We start from the raw sequence: 18201 nt of genomic DNA, 5'->3' as shown, positions 1-18201 counted from the left end.
TAAGGAAATTCCAAGACTGAAAGCCAGGTTCAAAAATATTCATAGCCCATCGGAAGAACCTTGGAAAAGTTCCCTTTCCTCTCATAATAGGCACTATACCAAATGCGAGTATTATTACTGTTGTTGTTTCCCGATGGATCTGACCATGATTTAAAGCTCCTCACGCTTCTAACCAGAAGCCCTGTGATCTGACCCATCTTCAACTTCAGACGACACTGGTGCTCCATTTGTAGTTCTGCCAGTGGAGTCGTGCATCTATAACCAAAACGAATTGAGATATCCCTCGCTCCAAGCCAGCGAGTGGAATAATCTCCATAAGCATTCACCACTGGGAAGCTTACTCACTTATTTATACATACCCATCAGTACCTTCTCCACAGAGAAGAGTATCACAGAGCACTTGTCAGTGAATTTACTTCAATGGGCTGTATCATTATCACACAAACACCAGAGTGTTGGAGTCCTGGAGCTTATGCGCGTACATTGCTGTTCAGATTCTTGCCCCAAATGAAAAGCGTGCGTGAGGATTTCACTTTCTTAAAGCTTGTCCTCTGGCAGAGACTGTGTTCTTAAATGTATCTGGAGAGTTCAGGTTGGATAGGTACCAGCTGGCAATCCGTCAGGTTCACCAGGAATTCCAGCTGCTTCATATCCTCAACATCATTTGTGTGAGCTGCATCACCAAGACATTGCAGCAAGGAGGGGAGGGGTAATCTTTCCTGTCTGAGCAATAGGGCTGTCACTGAATACTCAACAGTGCAATAATTTGTCAACAGTAGCAACGTATGTTTGAATACATGGAACTTAGAAGTTAGAGCACTCGCCTCGCAAGCGATAGAACCTGGGTTCGATTCCCAGGCAGGGCGAAAACTTAGGCAAGTTTCCTTACCCCACAAGCCTCTGTTTACCTAGGAACCCAGTTGTTAGGTCGGTTGTTAATCAATTGGCAGGTCGCTTCAAATCACTTCAAACTTTATTAAAAAATAATAATTATTTGGTGACTTAATCCACGACTGTTTGCGGGACTCTGCTGTGTGCAATTGGCTGCTTCGTTTGTCCACAAAATGTACCGTCAATTCACTTTACAGTGTATTCTGTGAAGCACTTTGAGACGTCTCGAAGACATGATAAGGCGTTATATCAAATTTGAGTATTATTATTAATACAGCGGTGCTTTAGTTAGAAGCATCTAGGAAAGGATACCAAGGTCCTAGTTCTATGTGCATATTAGGAAAGAGAAGTGAGTCACCCAATTAATAGCAAAGCCGATCCATTTCCTCCAGGAGAATAGCAGGTGGAAACACTGGGTTTGGCTTTGTCTTATGCACGGGTTAAATATCTGTAAGCTCAGTCAAGGAGCAGGTTATTTTGATATCCTGTGTTGCTATTTGCAGTGAGACGAGTATAATTCGGGGTTTGCAACTCATGAGGGAGTTTGAGAAGCTTGGATTCCAGGTGAAAAAAAAGGGTGTTCTCTACAATCTGAACTTTGGAACATTCCGATGGATGGAGCGTAATCTGAGACGTCACTTTGTGGTCTGTAATTTCTCAGATCTGTTTCATGCACTGAACACTCAGTAAGATCTTTTCCCCTTCATTTAAGCGTCATCTTTTATTTTGAAAAACATTTGATTATTGGGACCTCCTCCCGACGTGAAAGGCGCTGTACAAATGTAATCCTGTTGTTGTTGTTATTCCTTGCCACTTTCTCCGCTCAACGTCACTTGCTTATAGGATAGATTACGACCTACCTAGCGACGGACCAGGTATATGGGAAATTTCCCGAACGCCCCCGGTGAATGTGTCCTGATGTTTACCACACCACGCAGCCTAGTTCAGAAATTCCATTTATACCCAACAAAATTTTTAAACCCACAGAGGTTTTTTTTTGCTGTTCGGCACCCAGTCCACCACTGTACCTCCCTCTTCGATCTATATCCAAAGCCTTAATCGGTGCTGCAGTACTGTAGATCAGGCAGCATCTATGGAGAGAGGAAAATGAGTTAACGTTTCAGGCCGCTAACCTTTTGTCAGAACCTGAACTTGGCTATCAACCTGAAACGTTAACTCATTTTCTTCTCTCCATGGATGCTGCCCGACCTGCTGCATGTTCCCAGCGACTTCTGCTTTTACTTCAGATTTCCAGCATCTGCAGTATTTTGCCTTCTGCGGTACTGAGGCTGGGCTGAAAAAAATCACAGGTCACTTGGTCTAGAAGGCTTTGGTTTACCTGACCTTTCCTGCTAACTATTATGTGCTATGTTGAAGAAGCCCATAAGAAAACAACAACAACTTGCATTTGTATAGCATTCTTCACGTGGATGACATCTCTGAACACTTCACAAGTGTTTACTCTTCCGTCCCCCCCTCCTCCGTTACTCAGTCAGACGCTGAGTAACGGAGGAGGGGGGGACGGAAGAGCAAAGTGACCATAGAGATAGTTCAAGAGGTAGGTTTTTAGGTGAAATTTAAAGACAGATAGAAAGAGAGAGAGAGAGAGAGAGTGGGTGAAATGGACAGTCGAGGGAGGGAGCTCCAGAGGCCAGAGGCATAGTAGCTGAAAACTCGGCCACCCATGGAACTATTGGCATAATTTTCATTGTTGCTGGACTTCCTTCAATTATAACAGAGCCTCAAGGGAGAAATCTGGCAACTTTATTCAAGCGTCCAATGTCATTGAGATAAAGCTGAGCCAAGGCTATTACTGGTGACCTCTGACTTCTGATGTACCAGCTCCCTGTTAACTTGTGTTAGCCAAATCTTCGCAAGAATTGTTTTTGTTTTTTTAAACATAAACCTCTCCCCCCCCCCACCCCATCCCCCCCAAAAAAAAATCGCTGTCTTTATTTGGAAATCGTCTTCACTAGAAGATACGCCACAAAAGTCTCCTTGTCTGGCAAATGTCTTAAATTCTTCATTAAAGAAATGTATACCTTCTAGGCTATGTAGGGAAACCATTTGGATGCAGGTTAGTAACCTTGTCCTGTGCACAAAAATACAAACAAAACTAGCATATTGAGTGCATCTAGTGTTTTTCTTTCTTTCTCTCCAACACATTTCCTTATTGGAAATCTTTTTTGTTGTTAGAGAAGGGGGTTTCTCCTTGATGTCCTGGCCAACAATCCCTCAAAATAAAATTACGCATTCGCTTCATGTTTTTTTTGGGTGGGCCATTTGCTGAGCCCAAATTGGCTGCCACTTTCACCTACGTAAATACACAGTCACTACACTTTGCAGTATAACCTGTGAAGTGCTTCGAGTCATTCCCGACGTGGAAAGTGCTGTATCAAATCCGAGGATTATTGTTGTTATTATTATTGTTGTTGGCGTAACAGCAGCCAATTTGCACAAACCAATGTTCCACAAACAGTCATGAAGTGAAGAATTAATTTCTCTGGGGGATTGCTGGATGCCAGAAGAAACTCCCTCCTCTTTTCGAATAGTGTCAAGTTCAGCTATTGAGCTATAAGTTAATTTTTATAAGCTGACAGTTCTGACTTTGCTGCAGTAATTCTGCCTTAAGCAAGTTGAAGCTTAGGCCAACAACATGGAGTTAAATAGAAAACGATGAGCAGACATGTGACAATGGCTTAAGCCGTGGATCTATTCTGTTTCACTAAATGCTTCACAATGTCTTGTAATCTCTTGCGATCATGTATGTGTTGCTTGTATGATGTACAAAGGACCTAGAATTCATCATCATCTAACGTTTGACTTCTATTACAGATGTGCAGAAATGGTACCTCACATAGCCCTGTCCACCTCAAGCATCTAATGCTGTCACTTATGCCTCAAGTTGGAAAGATGGATAGAGCAGTGAACTGTATCCTGCAGAGCCTGCCTAAAGGCTATATTAATCAATATCCCATGCTTTCTTGTGCATCCAAATACGGTTTGCTGCATCGGAGACCATAGGGACATTGGGAATATTTTGTATGGTAGTTCTGGTGGCTGAAAGCTAGTCCACTTACCAGTGCAAGTCTACTGACCTGCAGGTATAGGCTTGCACCAGGCATTAGATCACTTTCAATGCACCATTACATATGGATTCAGACAATTGCAAGACTGAAAGTGATGGATTGCTGTGCCACTAATTAACTTGAGCGAGTGTGACTTGAACAGAGGCAGAGTGTCGTTGAAAGATCTATATAAAAAGTAATAATCATTGCATTTGATAAATTGTGTTGTATCATTGAAATATCTCAAAGTGCTTCACAGAGTTTTCTGTTAAGTGTCGTGACTATTATCAGTAGGTGAATGTGGTAGCCAATTTGCACATAGCAATATCCCACAAACAGTCACGAAGTGAATGACCATTTTTTTGTTTGTTTTTATTTGGGGGATTGTTGGCCAGGATACTGGGAGAAACTCCCTTCTCTTTTTGAATATTGCCATGGGAACTTTAACATCCACCTGAACCGGCAGATGGAACCTTGGCTTAATGTCTCATCCAAAGGTCAGCACCTCTGACAATGCAACCCACTGCCAGCACTACACTGGAGTATCAGCCTGGACTATAAACTCAAAGTACAATGTGTATCCTGAACCTTTTGCCCTCAGAGATCAGAATACTACCTATTGAGCCAGGATTTATATTGAATTGATATTGCTGTAAATGTAAATTCACTGTATGAATTGTAATACTGTGCATTGGACAAGATAATAGAGACTGGAACTGGTGCCTCATTATTCAGTATTGTGCTGTGGACACACGCAGATTGAGAATGAATGTTCTGCTGTGGCTGTGTTAGGTGTTGACGCTGATGTTTTGTGCACTTTCAGTATGCGGCCTCGTCTGTATGTCTTGCGAAGAATGATGGGGTTATCCTGGATTTTACATTGGTCTCAACAGGCTGGGTCACTCTGAAATGTTCTGTTAGTTGGTTGCTTTCTTTGGCTTTCGCCAGCAGTTGGATGTAGCAAGCAACAAGATTCTGTCATACTGTTCTGGTGTCGGCCACCCTCCCACAGCAACCTCCCCCACCCTCCACCCCTCCTGACCCCAACTCCCAGCTCGGGTCCAAAAAACCCCGATTGTCCAACGCCCTGGGATGTCTTTCCAATGTGAAGGGTGCTAGTAAGTTGTTGTTGTTGTCTGGGGTGATGCCATGGATGGCAGCAGCTTCCTTGCACTGGCTGGAAGCGAATCTCAGCTGATACTGTGAGTGCCGGGAACCTAGATGACTGAGATGGAGTGGGCGAGTTGGGTTGCAGCAGAGCACTTGAAATAAAAGCATAAGGTGCAGAAAGATGCGTTCTTTGAAGATGTCTCCCATGGTTAGCGAAGCCCTAACTTTTTGTTGAGAAGAGGCAAGGCTTGGGTACAGCTGGAGCTTAACCAATTAAAACTGCATAGCTTGCCATTGAGAGCACTGTCTGGTGAGCTTCCCACTGCTTGTCCAACAAGGACTACCCAGGCGATGGCTTTGCATGGCAATTAGCAGGAGCCAAAGAATCCTGCTCCAAATGACTGGAAGTGCTGGGGATATTTCCAGGATGCGATTCCAGCAATGAATCACTCAGACATTTATTTCAGAAGCTCACATAATTCCCATAAATATTTAATTTGAGTATTTTTGGAACATGTGGTCCAGTATTTCTTTGAACGGAGCAGGAATCTGTGACAGAAAACCATTGTCACGGTGAACATGATTCCTACAGAAGGAATAAGTGTTTGAGCTTGTTATCATGCAAAAAGTTTTAGGTGGGGTAGCGGGGGGAGGCGAGGAGGAAATCTCTTTGCAATTTGAGACCATATTAACTGACAATGTCTGTGCTCCAAATAATATATATTTTATATTTTTATAAATAAATTTATATTCCTATATAAATGCAATTAGTTCTTGTTGTTCACATGCATTTACATGAAATCTGCTCTTACACTAGTTCTCTTCCTCAGTTGCCTGTTATCTATCTGCCATTGTCAAGTGCTCTGGGATGATACCCTGCATGAGGGCCTCTACATAAATCCAAGCTGGTGTTATTACTGTACATCAGTGTCTAATTTTGCAGTATTTCTTAACGGGGTTCCTTGGAAAGGTTGCGCAAAAGTGTACTACTTCTGGGAACCAAGAGTATGTCATGGGGACCTAATGCGATCCAGGTCCAGAGCGGAGTACTCATTCTCGCAGGTCAATCAGAATTACAGCAGAATTCCATGTTAAGGAATCCCGTTAAAAAGTATCCCAGATGTATCTAGTTTATCGTACTCTAGCCCTATGAGCAAGGCATATAACATTCAGTACGTGTTCTAAATTAATTTTAAACTAATGAATGTACTGTGTACGCCCTAAATAAGTGTGTGTGTATTCATCTTATCTACACCAATAATTATGAGAAACCACTTCTGCATCAAAACTGTAGTATACAATCCCTTGTGGTCAAACTCTTGTCAGGAATGCAAAATTGCAGTCCAAAAATATATGCAATAAACCATTAAAAATGCAGATCAGTATGTACATGTGTGTGTGTGTATATAAAGAGCTAAGCCTCTACATAATTCCTAAAAACAACATGAATAATAATAATAATAATAAATAATCCTTGCATTTGATATAGTGCCTTATCATGTCTTCAAGTTGTCTCAAAACGCTTCACAGAATATACTGCAAAGTGAATTGACTTTATATTTTGTGTGCAAAGCCGAGTGAATATAATCCTTTTGTAACTACAACCAGGCTGTCATTTTTTTTTACTTTTGACGGAAGAATTGTTCTTAAACAATTAACATTTTCTTTTCATATAGAGGGCAAAAGTAGAGTTCAGTAGGTTTTGATTTCAGATACCCATTGAATGTTAATGTAAGGTAACCCCTCTGAGGATAGTCTAACTGGTATCAATTCTCCCCCCAGACATCTGGCTGTTGTTATTAGCACTAAAACTCATCCCAATCCTACATTCTGTTCATTCACTGAACAACCTGCTCCCTCTCCCCTCCAGCCCCCCCAACCTTCAGTAAACTAGGGATCCTCCCCCTCTCTCATTGTCCTTAAGTGGTACAGAATATAGGCATCCACTGCATTGATCATTCAGCTCAAGAACAGGGAGAACACGCCAGCACTTTATTAATGCAGTTTAGGTAGTTAAGTGAGAGAGAGAGAGCGAGAGAGCACGAGTGAGCTTCAGACATATACACACACACACATACACAAACACACTGCCCCGTTACATGCTCTGCTCAATGGCAAACTCCGGCTGCATCTTGCTGTCCAACTCAGCTATGCTCCCTCACACCATCACCTGCACTCCGGCCTTTCTCTATCTCCAGGAGGTAAGTGGCTTATTGAAACGACTCCTTTGTCTTGCCCTTGCTTTATGAGGTCAAGTCTTTTGTTGCAGCGAAAGTACTGTCTGTGTAAAGGGAAGGTGCTGTGTTCATTCAGTGCTGTGCGCTGTATTGAAAGAGCCAGAAAGAAACAGAGAGAAAGAGCGAGAGATTTACATCGCCTGTCTTAACAACCTCTCACCATAACACGACTGCCTGCGTGCTGCCTGTGTGCTTGGGCTGAGCTGTGTTTGTTTGAGCTATGTGCATAAAAGAGGCTTTTAAATAGAAAATAAAAGCAGGTCTCTCTCTGTGTGATGTGATGCGATGCGAGCTGCCTGTGTGTTGGAGCTCAGCTGTTTGTGTACAGCTGTGCTCTCAAATACCTGGGCATTTCCTTGAGGAATCCTCAGTCTCCAGTGTAGTGTGAGTTCCTTGTCCTGCAGTTTCCATAGCATTTCAGAGAATTACAGTGACAGCACCAGGGAAATGATAGGTGATGGTAGATATTTTAAGGTCATAAATTTCCCATTTATCAGACTAATTTATAGTCTGGGATGGAAAGGCAGCAGCAGTTTGTGTCTTCATGTATCTTCTTCCATCTGCTAAGCTAGTTTAATTCTTCTATAAATTAAGTGCTTCAAGACAGGACTCACATCCATCTTTCTCTCCCCTCAGTACCACAACCGAGCCATCTTTCCGTTGTTTAACCCTTCGTCTCCCTGGTAGCATTGCCTTCTAGACGCACAGTATGTGGCAACCTCAGCATTCTGGCAGTATTCAGGGAAATACTAATAAGTCCTTTTCTAACAGAGTTTCCTGGTGAACCTGGCACATTATCTGAAAGGGGGAAAAGCAAGAGCTTGATTTTTTTTCAAGTGAAAGGTGTAGTGAGCACCAACCTTCGGCTTCAGATTTTTTTTCTCTATTTGTTAACTTAACATCAACAAAATTGAAAGCCTGTGTGTCAGGGAATGTGCATCACCGTCACTGAATTTCTTTAGAATTCGCCTCTGCTTGCACTTTTAGAAAGAAACTGTGAGGTTATTTTGTCACCCTCTGGTCATTTGCGAATAAAAATCAGTCTGTAATATTGTACTAACTTATCAATTTCCAGAAGATTAGTTACACTAATTTGCCACTTAATACATTGATCGCAGTCATTTTGTGAAAATCCTGTTATGTTTCCAATGTACAATATCGCTACTTCTTTTTCCCCCTCACCTCTCACTTTTGTTTTCGAGTAATCTTTAAGATGCAAAGTGGCCGTTTGTGTTTTCTTTTTCAATTTTTCACAGAATAATGCAGAATCGTTTGCTTAAATTATGTAGTACAAGACAAAGTGTCAGAATCCGATTGGAGAGAGGCTCTGTGAAGCATACTGATCCATCTGGGGTTATTGGTGCTTTGCAAAGCAGTTTTTTGTGGAGTAAAGCGGACCGTCAGGTAAAAAACCTAAGGGACAGTATTGGAGGAGGAATGGAATTTAATGCATGTCTCCCTTGTTGCGGTGCTCAGTATCAACACCTGTTATATAGCTAACTGAACCTTGGTTTCCAATTCTATTCATATAACTATTTATTGCTCTAAAGATACATTTATTGTAACACACACTTCATTATGATGTACTCCCTAGGACAGTATTATCACGATAAAATATATCCAAGATAAAATATGGGGAGTGGGGGTGTGGAAATTGTCCAGAAAAATATCCCCAAAACATGAGAACATTATACACAGGTAGGCAGACAGGATCATGCGATGGATTTATCTAGTCAAAGGTAAAAATACAGATGATTGCGGTGATGTGAAGGATTTTAGTCTTCAATGCTTTACTTTGTTCAAACGTATTCAAGTGTGACTGTGCCTTTAGGATGCCACTCGCTGCATTGTGCACATCTGTTGCCACACGTTTGCCACTTTATGTAATACAGTCATTTTCTTACATAACTCAACAGAAATTAGGTTCATTAAAACACGTAGGAAAACTGTGTTCTTATCTTAGAAAAAACATGGGAGGGCGGGGTAACAAATGAAAAGCAACTTGCTGCACATACAGATGTTACGGAACAATATGCCCAAGACTAACATTTGTGCTGCGTGTTGTATTTTATATCAAGTTATATTGTGGTTAGTTAGTACTATTGAAAGCCTCCTCAAGCCACTATGTGGCATTTGTTGAAGAGGGTGAAGCACAGGAGAGTAGATTCTACTCCCTACCCCCACCCAACTCCCATTCCACAGTGTTGGCCACTGCTCCCCTTCACAGGAGCAAGTGAAGACATATCTATTTTACCCACAAAATACACAGTCAATTCACTTTACAGTATATTTTGTGAAGCACTTTAGGCGTCTAAAAGACGTGATGAGGCACTGTATCAAATACAACTATTATTATTATTTGACAGGGAAACAAAGCATAAGTTTTTGCAAGTGCACAAATTTCTGTCCTCTTTCGGTCCTGTGTAATAAATATTCCCCCAAGGAACCAGAGGAACTTCTGCCCAAGTGACACAATCCTCTTGCAAGTTACTTGCAGTTGGATCATTTACTGAATGTTTTCTCGACACTTGTACTCTGATGAGAAGTGCCCTGTAAGCATTAGCGTAATGAATCTTCACAGCATTGGAACCTGCTTGACAGCATCACCTAATGCTGCATCCTGACTGTTTATTAATATAAGAACCTTCAAATTATTGAAGTCACCCAAAATACATATTTTTTGCATTTATACATGAAAAAAACTTGTTCAGCAGTAGACTACTGAACGTACGCCTGGATGCAGAAATGATTCCACTCATAACCTGACCCAAACAACCCACTCACAACTTCACATCTCTCGCTGGTTACAAAGTCAGGCCATTTGTGGACTAGTTTCTGTATCGTACGGCTGATCAAACCAGCATCCCATAGTCGCCTTATTGAAAATTGCTGCAGTTAGTAAAATAAAACCACTTTCATCAGGCTTTCTCCAGCGTGCAAGATTCTGTGAAATGCAGATCATGAAATCAGCCTGGAGCAGAACCTCGGTTCCTATAGTTACATACAAAAATAATCCTTTGAGCGCCGTAACAAATGCAACAAGATCATTTGTTAGCTTATTCAGAAAAATACTGTTAATCATTCAGCGTGCCTGTGTTTCTGCGTTGCTCCTGTAATTAATACTAAGCATTACTAATGTATGGAAAATTGTGTTGGGGGACAAGTAAATGTGTGTGGACTTGTGCTTTGAATTCCTTCAAATTAACGGCAGCAGCTCAAGATGTTAAAAATTGAAACTGCAGCTTAAGAGATCCAGAGAAGGAAGGGACGAAGCAATTCTCCAGCCCACGTGCATTTCACTAGGGTTTCCACTTGTATAAAGAGGTAACAAACAACAACCACTGCCCACCCTGAAGTGTCAGTTACTATAAATGCTCAGGGATTTGATTTGTGATGATACAGCAGTTTGAATGCCTAGTCCCAAGTGGACTGTGCGCTTTTTGATATTTTCCAACTAATCCCTCTTTTTCAGTAGTTCCCGCAGCTTGTTACTGCCGCACAGTGTCTCCCAAACAATCTCCTTATCAATTTTATACAAGTCAAAATCAGCCAAACCACCAATGATCCACTTGCACTCTAATAATCCTTGTGTTTCCTTGTATGAGATATAGCGTCTTATCATGTCGTTGAGACATCTCAAAGGGCTTCACAGAATTTATGGTAAAGTGGAGTGACTGTACTTTTGTAGGGGTCAAAATGTTTATTTACTGGAGATGGGGTGGTGGGGGACAGATTTGCTCAGGAAGATATCACTGCAGTTTCTTTCTAAAAAAAACTTTTACAAAGAAAAAAATGATGCGGACATTTAAATTGGAGCAGTGTTCTCTGATTTGGTTTAGTTTCAGAGGTTAGGAGATATCAATAAAAGAGCCTCAGATGCATGCGTATCATTGCAATGAATGGCTTGGAGCACTGTAGGGCCATTTTCTGCGTTCAGCTTAAAGAAAAAAANGTGTCCGATTCTTTACGTCTGTGATGCAATGCAGGACTCCACATTCTGCTTTTTGTAATCTAATTTTCTTGAATTGAAAAAGTCATTTAACCCGGCTCGGTTTTCTTTGATATTAATTGAAAAGTTTCCTGATCAGTTCCAGTGCATCGCACCCTTGCAGAAGCCACACGCTCCTTTTTTTTTGTGCCCCAACTACATTGGTGAATGATGTGAGAGCATCGTCCATGCTGAATTTACGTAACAACTGCAATCAATTTCTTTGTGGGTGGGGGGGGGTGGTGGAGGGGGGAGAGAGAAACTCAGAGTAAACTGCTTTTGATATTGAGAGCTACAGGAAAACCCTCAGGCTAGGAAAAAAGGATCCTTGAAATAAAATAACGATGAGGAAATCTACCTTGTGTCAAACCTTAGCGAGTTACAATCCATTGCTACAATCCTGTGGACTGCAGTAATTGCAGCTCCATTCACCGTTTATTCAAAGAATACTGCAAACTAAATGCTGCCTTAAGTATAGTTCTTGAAATCCGACATGTACAGAACACCACTTTTCCAGTCAGTTTCATTAAATGGATTCATTGCTTGAAGGCTACATGGGATATTCTGGACTTTTTTTAACTAAACTGTGGATATATTAATAATATTGCTTTTTGATATAGCTTATCACGTGAAAACATCTCAAAGAGCTTCATGGGATTTACTGTAAGTTGTGGTGACCATGTACTTTATGAGTGGATACAGTAGTGAATTTGCGGATATCCTTGTCCCACAAAAAGCAATTAAGTGAATGACCGACTTTATGAGGGGGGGCTGTTGGCCATGACACCGGGAGAAACTCCCTTATCTTTTCGAATAGTCCTATCGCTTGTCTGCTTTCCAGGTCAGATATAAACAGGAGTAGGCCATTGAGCCCCATTCTATAAGATCGTGGCTGATTTGTACCTCAACTCCGATTACCCGCCTTTGCCCCATATCCCTTGATATCCTGACCTAACAAAGATCTTATCCACCTCAGTCTTGAAAATTTGAATAGATCCAGTATCCACAGCCTTTTGAGGAAGAGAGTTCCAGATTTCCATTATCTTTTGAATGAAAAATTGCCTCCTGCTTTCACTCCTAAATGGCCTAGCTCTAATTTTATGATTACGCCCCCTTGTTCTGGATTCCCCCAGCTTTATTATTTTTAAAAACCTCAATTAGATCACCGCCTCAAACCTTCTAAACTCAAGGGAATGCAGACCAAGTTTATGCGACCCGTCCTCATAATTTAACCCTTTAAGCCCTGGTATCATTCTGGGGCCTTGGTTTAACGTCTCATTCAAAGCATATCACTTCTGACCGTGCAGTGATGCCCTGGAATGTCAAACTGGAGTAGGAGCTCATATTGTGTGAATGCACAAAGCGAATGATTTAAAATATTGTGAATTGCTCTGAGTTGCTCTCAGCAGTGTAGTTCACGCAACAGAAGTGCATGTGTTTTTCTGGATGTGAAGCCTGCTTAAATATGCATGGAGTGGAGATGGAGGGATAGAAGGAGGAATGATTACCGAAGCACTGAAACATGTAATATACTAACACAGACTGACAGCTTTCAGCTGTGGGAGGTAAAGGAGAAAAATGTGATCAATTTATCACACAGGATATTCACGTTTGAGACACAGTCTCCGTTACCAAACACTTCCTTTTTTTAAAAAAAATAATAAATGAAAAAAAAATATATAGTTAGCGATGCAGACTGAAGCTGCCTCCGATTTGGCAGAATCCGAAGCCCAGATTGGCAGCCACTTGCGGTGACGAGCGGTGCAGTCACTAGGAGCGTGGTCTCAAGCCAAAACAACTTGAATCCAGCCAAATTTCACCAGTTCGATTTCTACTTGATTTCAGGCAAAATGAGAGAACCGCCATTTCAACTCAGCCAATCCTGAAACGCTGAGACTTTACTAGTAACGGTTGGTTTCGACTCACCAATCTAAATGGTTCGTGTTTGGGTTCCGGATTGAAAGCAAGTCCAGGTAGCCGAACTCAAACCAAAACTAAGCTTGTTTGCTCATCCCTGCCAGACCGGCAGACATGTGTGATGGTCTGTCCACTTTATTGAATGTTTCGAGTAACTGATTTTGAAATTCAGTGGTTTCCACAAACCTGACTGACAGAGCATTTCAATGCCACTAAATACTGTGGTGTGATTCGGGTTGCTGTGACCTGAAGAATACTATCCAGTCAGTTCTTCCCACATAAAAAGCACACATGGCTGCTTTCAGGCTGTTGGTCAAGCAGAAAGCAATTGTTCCATTGCTTCACAAATGATTTGCAACAGCAGAGCATGTATCAATACAGTAACCCTTCACTATGATGCTCCCTTCAGGAGCAATCTGAAAACAGTGTTACATTGAAGGGTATGTTGTACTGTGCATTTCCTTCATTAATCAAGAGACCAGAAACGATGCCCGTTATACGGGGCTGCCGTGGTACACCACGACACATTATAATGACAACCGGGTTATCAAAAGAAAGGCTTGTGTTTTCTCTTTATTGTCATTACCGCAGTCTGATACAAAATTCTGTTTGAAAATAATACGGAAGTTCATTTTTAGATCGCGCATGATAATGTACACCTTATCGGGTTAGCCGCTGCCTACAAGTCCTCAGATCCGAAAATATAAATCATCCAAACCACCCTTCCTACCTGTCCGACTGGGCTAATTCTGTGAAAATACAGTAATTAATGTCTCTAGATGTGAGAAAGTTATTTAAAAAAATATTTTGGTGCAAGGAATGTGATTGATTGATTGATTGATTGATTGATTGATCCTCTAAAAATATGGAATTAGAGGAGTTATCTACAGAGTTATCCACAAGCAGACAATAGTATTACTGCAAACTCGATGTTTAGCAAATCTTTTAATTGTGACCACACAGCTTACCTGGAAGAGGCACTTGTACTTTTTCTTTGGTCAGCTGTGTGTCCGACACATGTGGAAACCCATCACCGTGCTTGAGAATACCCAAACTAGACTTCCACCAATATGTGGAAATGTGTCTGGAATGGAATGTGCACTCTCTCGCTCTCTCTCTTACCATGTCTACCTAAATCCAGAGAGTATTAGGAGTAGGTTGGCAAGAGCCAAGGCTTTGGGATGCTAAACTGAGTGTTGGGGAACTGCTGAAGCTTAAACAACTAAAGCCACATAACGTGTATGTACTGCGATACGTGTACAGCTAGGATCCCTGTCTTAATTTGGGCTTTGTCGCGCAGGAAGGAGAAACATCAATAATGCATTAAACTTCCATGGACCTGGCTTTGCCAGATGCATCTCCTCAGAACTATTTCAAGTATGTAACTCATTTTATTGAAGAAGGACTAAGTGTTTCAAACCCAGAACCTCCAATACAGAGTTTTAGGTTGTCCCAGTTCATTAGGTTTTTTAGTAGAAATCTATGTCTATTTTCTCTGAATTTGATTGGTCTCGGAGGTGAAAAGGCCTTATCGTAACCTCCTGGTTCCTCCATAACAGAGAAAAGATTTCATCATCTGTATCTCAGTTGGTGTCCAATAGGATTCCTTAAAATAACCTTTTAACATCCTATGTCACCCAATTTCCATTGGCAGAGATGACCTTTATTTCATTAATGTACGATTCCAGGCGACAGCAATGAAAGGGCACTGTTTTTAATGCACTGCGTTTCTCTGCTAACCATTCTCAAATGATGCCAAGCGGAGTTGAAAGAGAGACAGATCGATTGTGAAGAATGCTGACTCTCCTTTTCTCTCTCTTTCTCTCTCGCATTGTCTGAATGCCTCCAGTTCATTCACCTTTCCCTGCAGCAATCCGTAGAGGTTTCCCCACCCTCAACACATTACGACCCCACTGCTAATCCCACTTTGTTAACGCTCTGCCCAGCAAATCCCAATCTATTCACCATTGCATCCGCAATCCCCAGCTCACTAGTTTCTACTTGGAGCTGCCTCATTCACCACTCCCTTCACTTTAAAAGACCTTGTGAAGAGCGAGCTGGAAGAGATGAAAGCTAAGGCCAAAATATTACATTGAACGTTTAGGAAAGTATCTCTATAAGTATCTTTCAAAACCTGCTCTGTATATGAAGAAAGCTGTCAAGCAATATGAGGGAATATAACTTGAGTAGCAGTGATGGATATTATAAAGTTAAATTATAGAACTGAACAGCTTGTGCTTTGAATGAATGGAGCCATTGAACATTTTTCATTTGTGTGATTTTATTGCATCAACAATGTGACTGAGGTCTTCAAAGGATTTAAGATGAGCCAAAAGTCAGATTTCATTTAAAGGGCTTCATGACTTGTCCATTACCTTGAAATGTGTTTGGATCTGGGTGAAATAAACACTTTCTTTTGATTGAAAATCATTTTGTAGTTGGAGAACTAACTAGCTTTGGATTGCAATTTTTTTTAATCCCTTTTTTAAAGACCTTTCCCTTTTAGATTTTTTTTCTAAAATTGAAACGCACAGCGTAGTTTTGATTAGTATAAGCATTTTTTTGAAAGAAAGACAAATTAGATTTTCATCAAAAACAGATTAAATCGCGTACTTTTTCTCCCGGACATGAAGGTATGCTGTTCGTAGAGAACTTTAGTGACTTCCTCACTGTTTTTTGTCTGTGAGGTGTTCACCACAGTGCAGGAAAGCTGACATCCTGCCATGTTGACACCGTGCCACGAAGCCAAAGGGGATCCCGGTGAATTTCTATGTAACCCAAGCTTGTAGCACAAATTCTACAATATTTAACAAGATTAATTATGGAAGGTGCTATTCATAAATGTCTAATCGGTCAAGTTATGAAATGCGCTGGGCAATTAAAGGCTTTTAATTTAAAATCAAAGATTTTAAGTTTTCTCTGCAAATTGTTATTATTATTATTTTAAGATACAAACGAAAGCCATCCCTCTGCTACCCTGCTCTACCTTTCTCCTCGAAGCAGGTAAACAAATCAGTGGACAATCGTATCAGGCTACCATTGAAAACTGACCCCCATCTCCGATCAAATTAATGTTTTAACGAGATGTGGCATTTTCTTAATATCAGAATGTTCTGAGTATCCAACAAAGAATCAATTACATTTTCTGATGTGAGACTGACCAGACAGACCCAGTTTTCATCCCTGCTCTTGTGTTGAGCTCGCTGTTTCACATGGGCTTGGAGTGCTACCTCTATACAAGGCCTAGTATTTTCACCCCACCCGCGTCAAACTGGAGATGGGAAAATTGACCAGGGCTCCAGCTCCTGATTACTAATAAGTGATCCTCGCTGGAAGGTAAGTGTGTGGATGAGGACAGAATTGCACTGAGATCAAATGGTCAGTCCACTGATACTGCAGGGAAGCTGTTCCAGTGAGGCACAGAGGGCTGCTGACACATATGGAACCCTAACTCTGTTAAGTGGCTTTAGTAGAGGCAACAATTGGGGAAATTGCAGCATATTGTATCATTACATTAATGGACTAAGCATTTGATGTTGAGGCCAAATAGTATCCCAGACTTCCTATCACGAGAGAATTTAGAAGAAGAGGCCAGTCTATATTTCCCAATGATTATAGAAGTTTTCAGGGCTCCTCCAAAGGAGGCAATGTTGTTGTTAATGGTTGATAGGAAGCTTCTTTCAAATTTTCTGGTGTATTGAGCCCACTGTCTACTTGCCCAGGCAAACAGTGTAGTCTTCACATATGTGGCACTGGAACAGACCTTCCCCCGGACAATAGTACACCCATTCACTACTTACCAATAACCTGCACACATGGACTCTCATGTTGTTGTCAGACGTGGGCTGCACCACACAATGGAGCAGGTTCCACAACAGTGGGAGCTCTAGGAATTGCAGGTCTGTGTGTAATCCAATGGCAAATGTAAGGTTAGATATTCAACTTGCGGGCAACCACAGCCATTTACCCCCATTTTCCCCAAATACTGTGTGTGTATATATATATATTGGATAATGTATTCAGGTTTTAATTTACCTCCTGTGCTGAAAGCAGGGTCACCAATATGGATAATATGTGAGTGTGCTGCCACTGAATGAGATTAAAAGACTAATGCTTAAATTCCACTGATACTCCTGCCTGAGAGCATCACCATACAGTGAATCTACGAGGAAGGGAGGAAATGAATATCTTTTTATATATATTATATATATATATTTAAAAAAAGATTGTGCAACATTCTGGAATCTAGTGAAAGAAATAAATTAATAATTCATAACCAGAGTATTAAACAGGGCCAACTCCCACAACCTTGTCATTGGTGTGTGATGGCGCCATTGCATTATTGATTGCACAATTCTGGCATTAATAAAAACTAAAAATTAAGGAATAATGGTCATGCCACAGATACCACTTTGCAAGACAGAGGAGCCCCACGAGTCCCTGTCTGCATTGGCTTCACAATGCAGGTGGTTTGTGGTTATCACTGAATGCTGTTCCCTCTCAAGAGACCACCCACTATTGGCGATGACCCTCTAAGTAATTAAGCCTAACCTTCCTTGCAGGCGAAACGTCGCATTTTGCTGCCAATGAAGACGGCAAAGTTTATAACTTTTTAATTTACAAAATGGTGACTCTTGCTGGCAGGCCAGGGCTGTACCTCGCTGTTAGATTTTACTCGTACTTTAAATGAATAATTTAATGGTGCGGATTTAACACTTTGAGTATTAAATGTAACCAGTTTTTCCTTTCCCCCAAATGAAAGCAGTCTTTGCATCGGAAAGATTTCACATTCAATTCGGGTTTTGATTTTCTTTTGCTTAATCTTATTTGCTAATGACCGGCTTGTAACATCATAAGTGGTAATGGAAACATTTTTCATAGTCAATTTTTTTTACCAACTAATTATCCCCTAGACCAGAAAGTATGGTGAACATAGATCACCGTTTCAACTTCCCGACAGTAAAGGTTTTTCCCTTGAATGTCCTATCCT

At 41.1% G+C, this 18201-nt stretch overlaps 1 protein-coding gene across 4 annotated transcripts in view; it reads left to right on the top strand.

Annotated features, from left to right (window-relative positions):
• Positions 1-6936: 6936 nt before the first annotated feature.
• The window catches only part of rbfox3a (RNA binding fox-1 homolog 3a), a 209354-nt gene continuing 198089 nt past the window's right edge, over positions 6937-18201 (top strand). For all 4 annotated transcript variants that reach the window (XR_487485.2, XM_007888530.2, XM_007888529.2 and 1 more), the window contains exon 1: positions 6937-7270. Coding sequence is in view for 3 of the 4 variants with exons in the window: in XM_007888530.2 (XP_007886721.1) it covers positions 7169-7270 (102 nt within the window). In the remaining variant the exon portion in view is untranslated. The remainder of the gene's footprint in view (positions 7271-18201) is intronic.

The sequence above is a fragment of the Callorhinchus milii genome, unplaced genomic scaffold (genome assembly GCF_018977255.1).
Source record: "Callorhinchus milii isolate IMCB2004 unplaced genomic scaffold, IMCB_Cmil_1.0 Scaffold20, whole genome shotgun sequence".
NCBI classification, from domain to species: domain Eukaryota; kingdom Metazoa; phylum Chordata; class Chondrichthyes; order Chimaeriformes; family Callorhinchidae; genus Callorhinchus; species Callorhinchus milii.
Note: the sequence above shows the minus strand (reverse complement) of the source record. Positions and strands in the feature narration are given on the sequence as shown.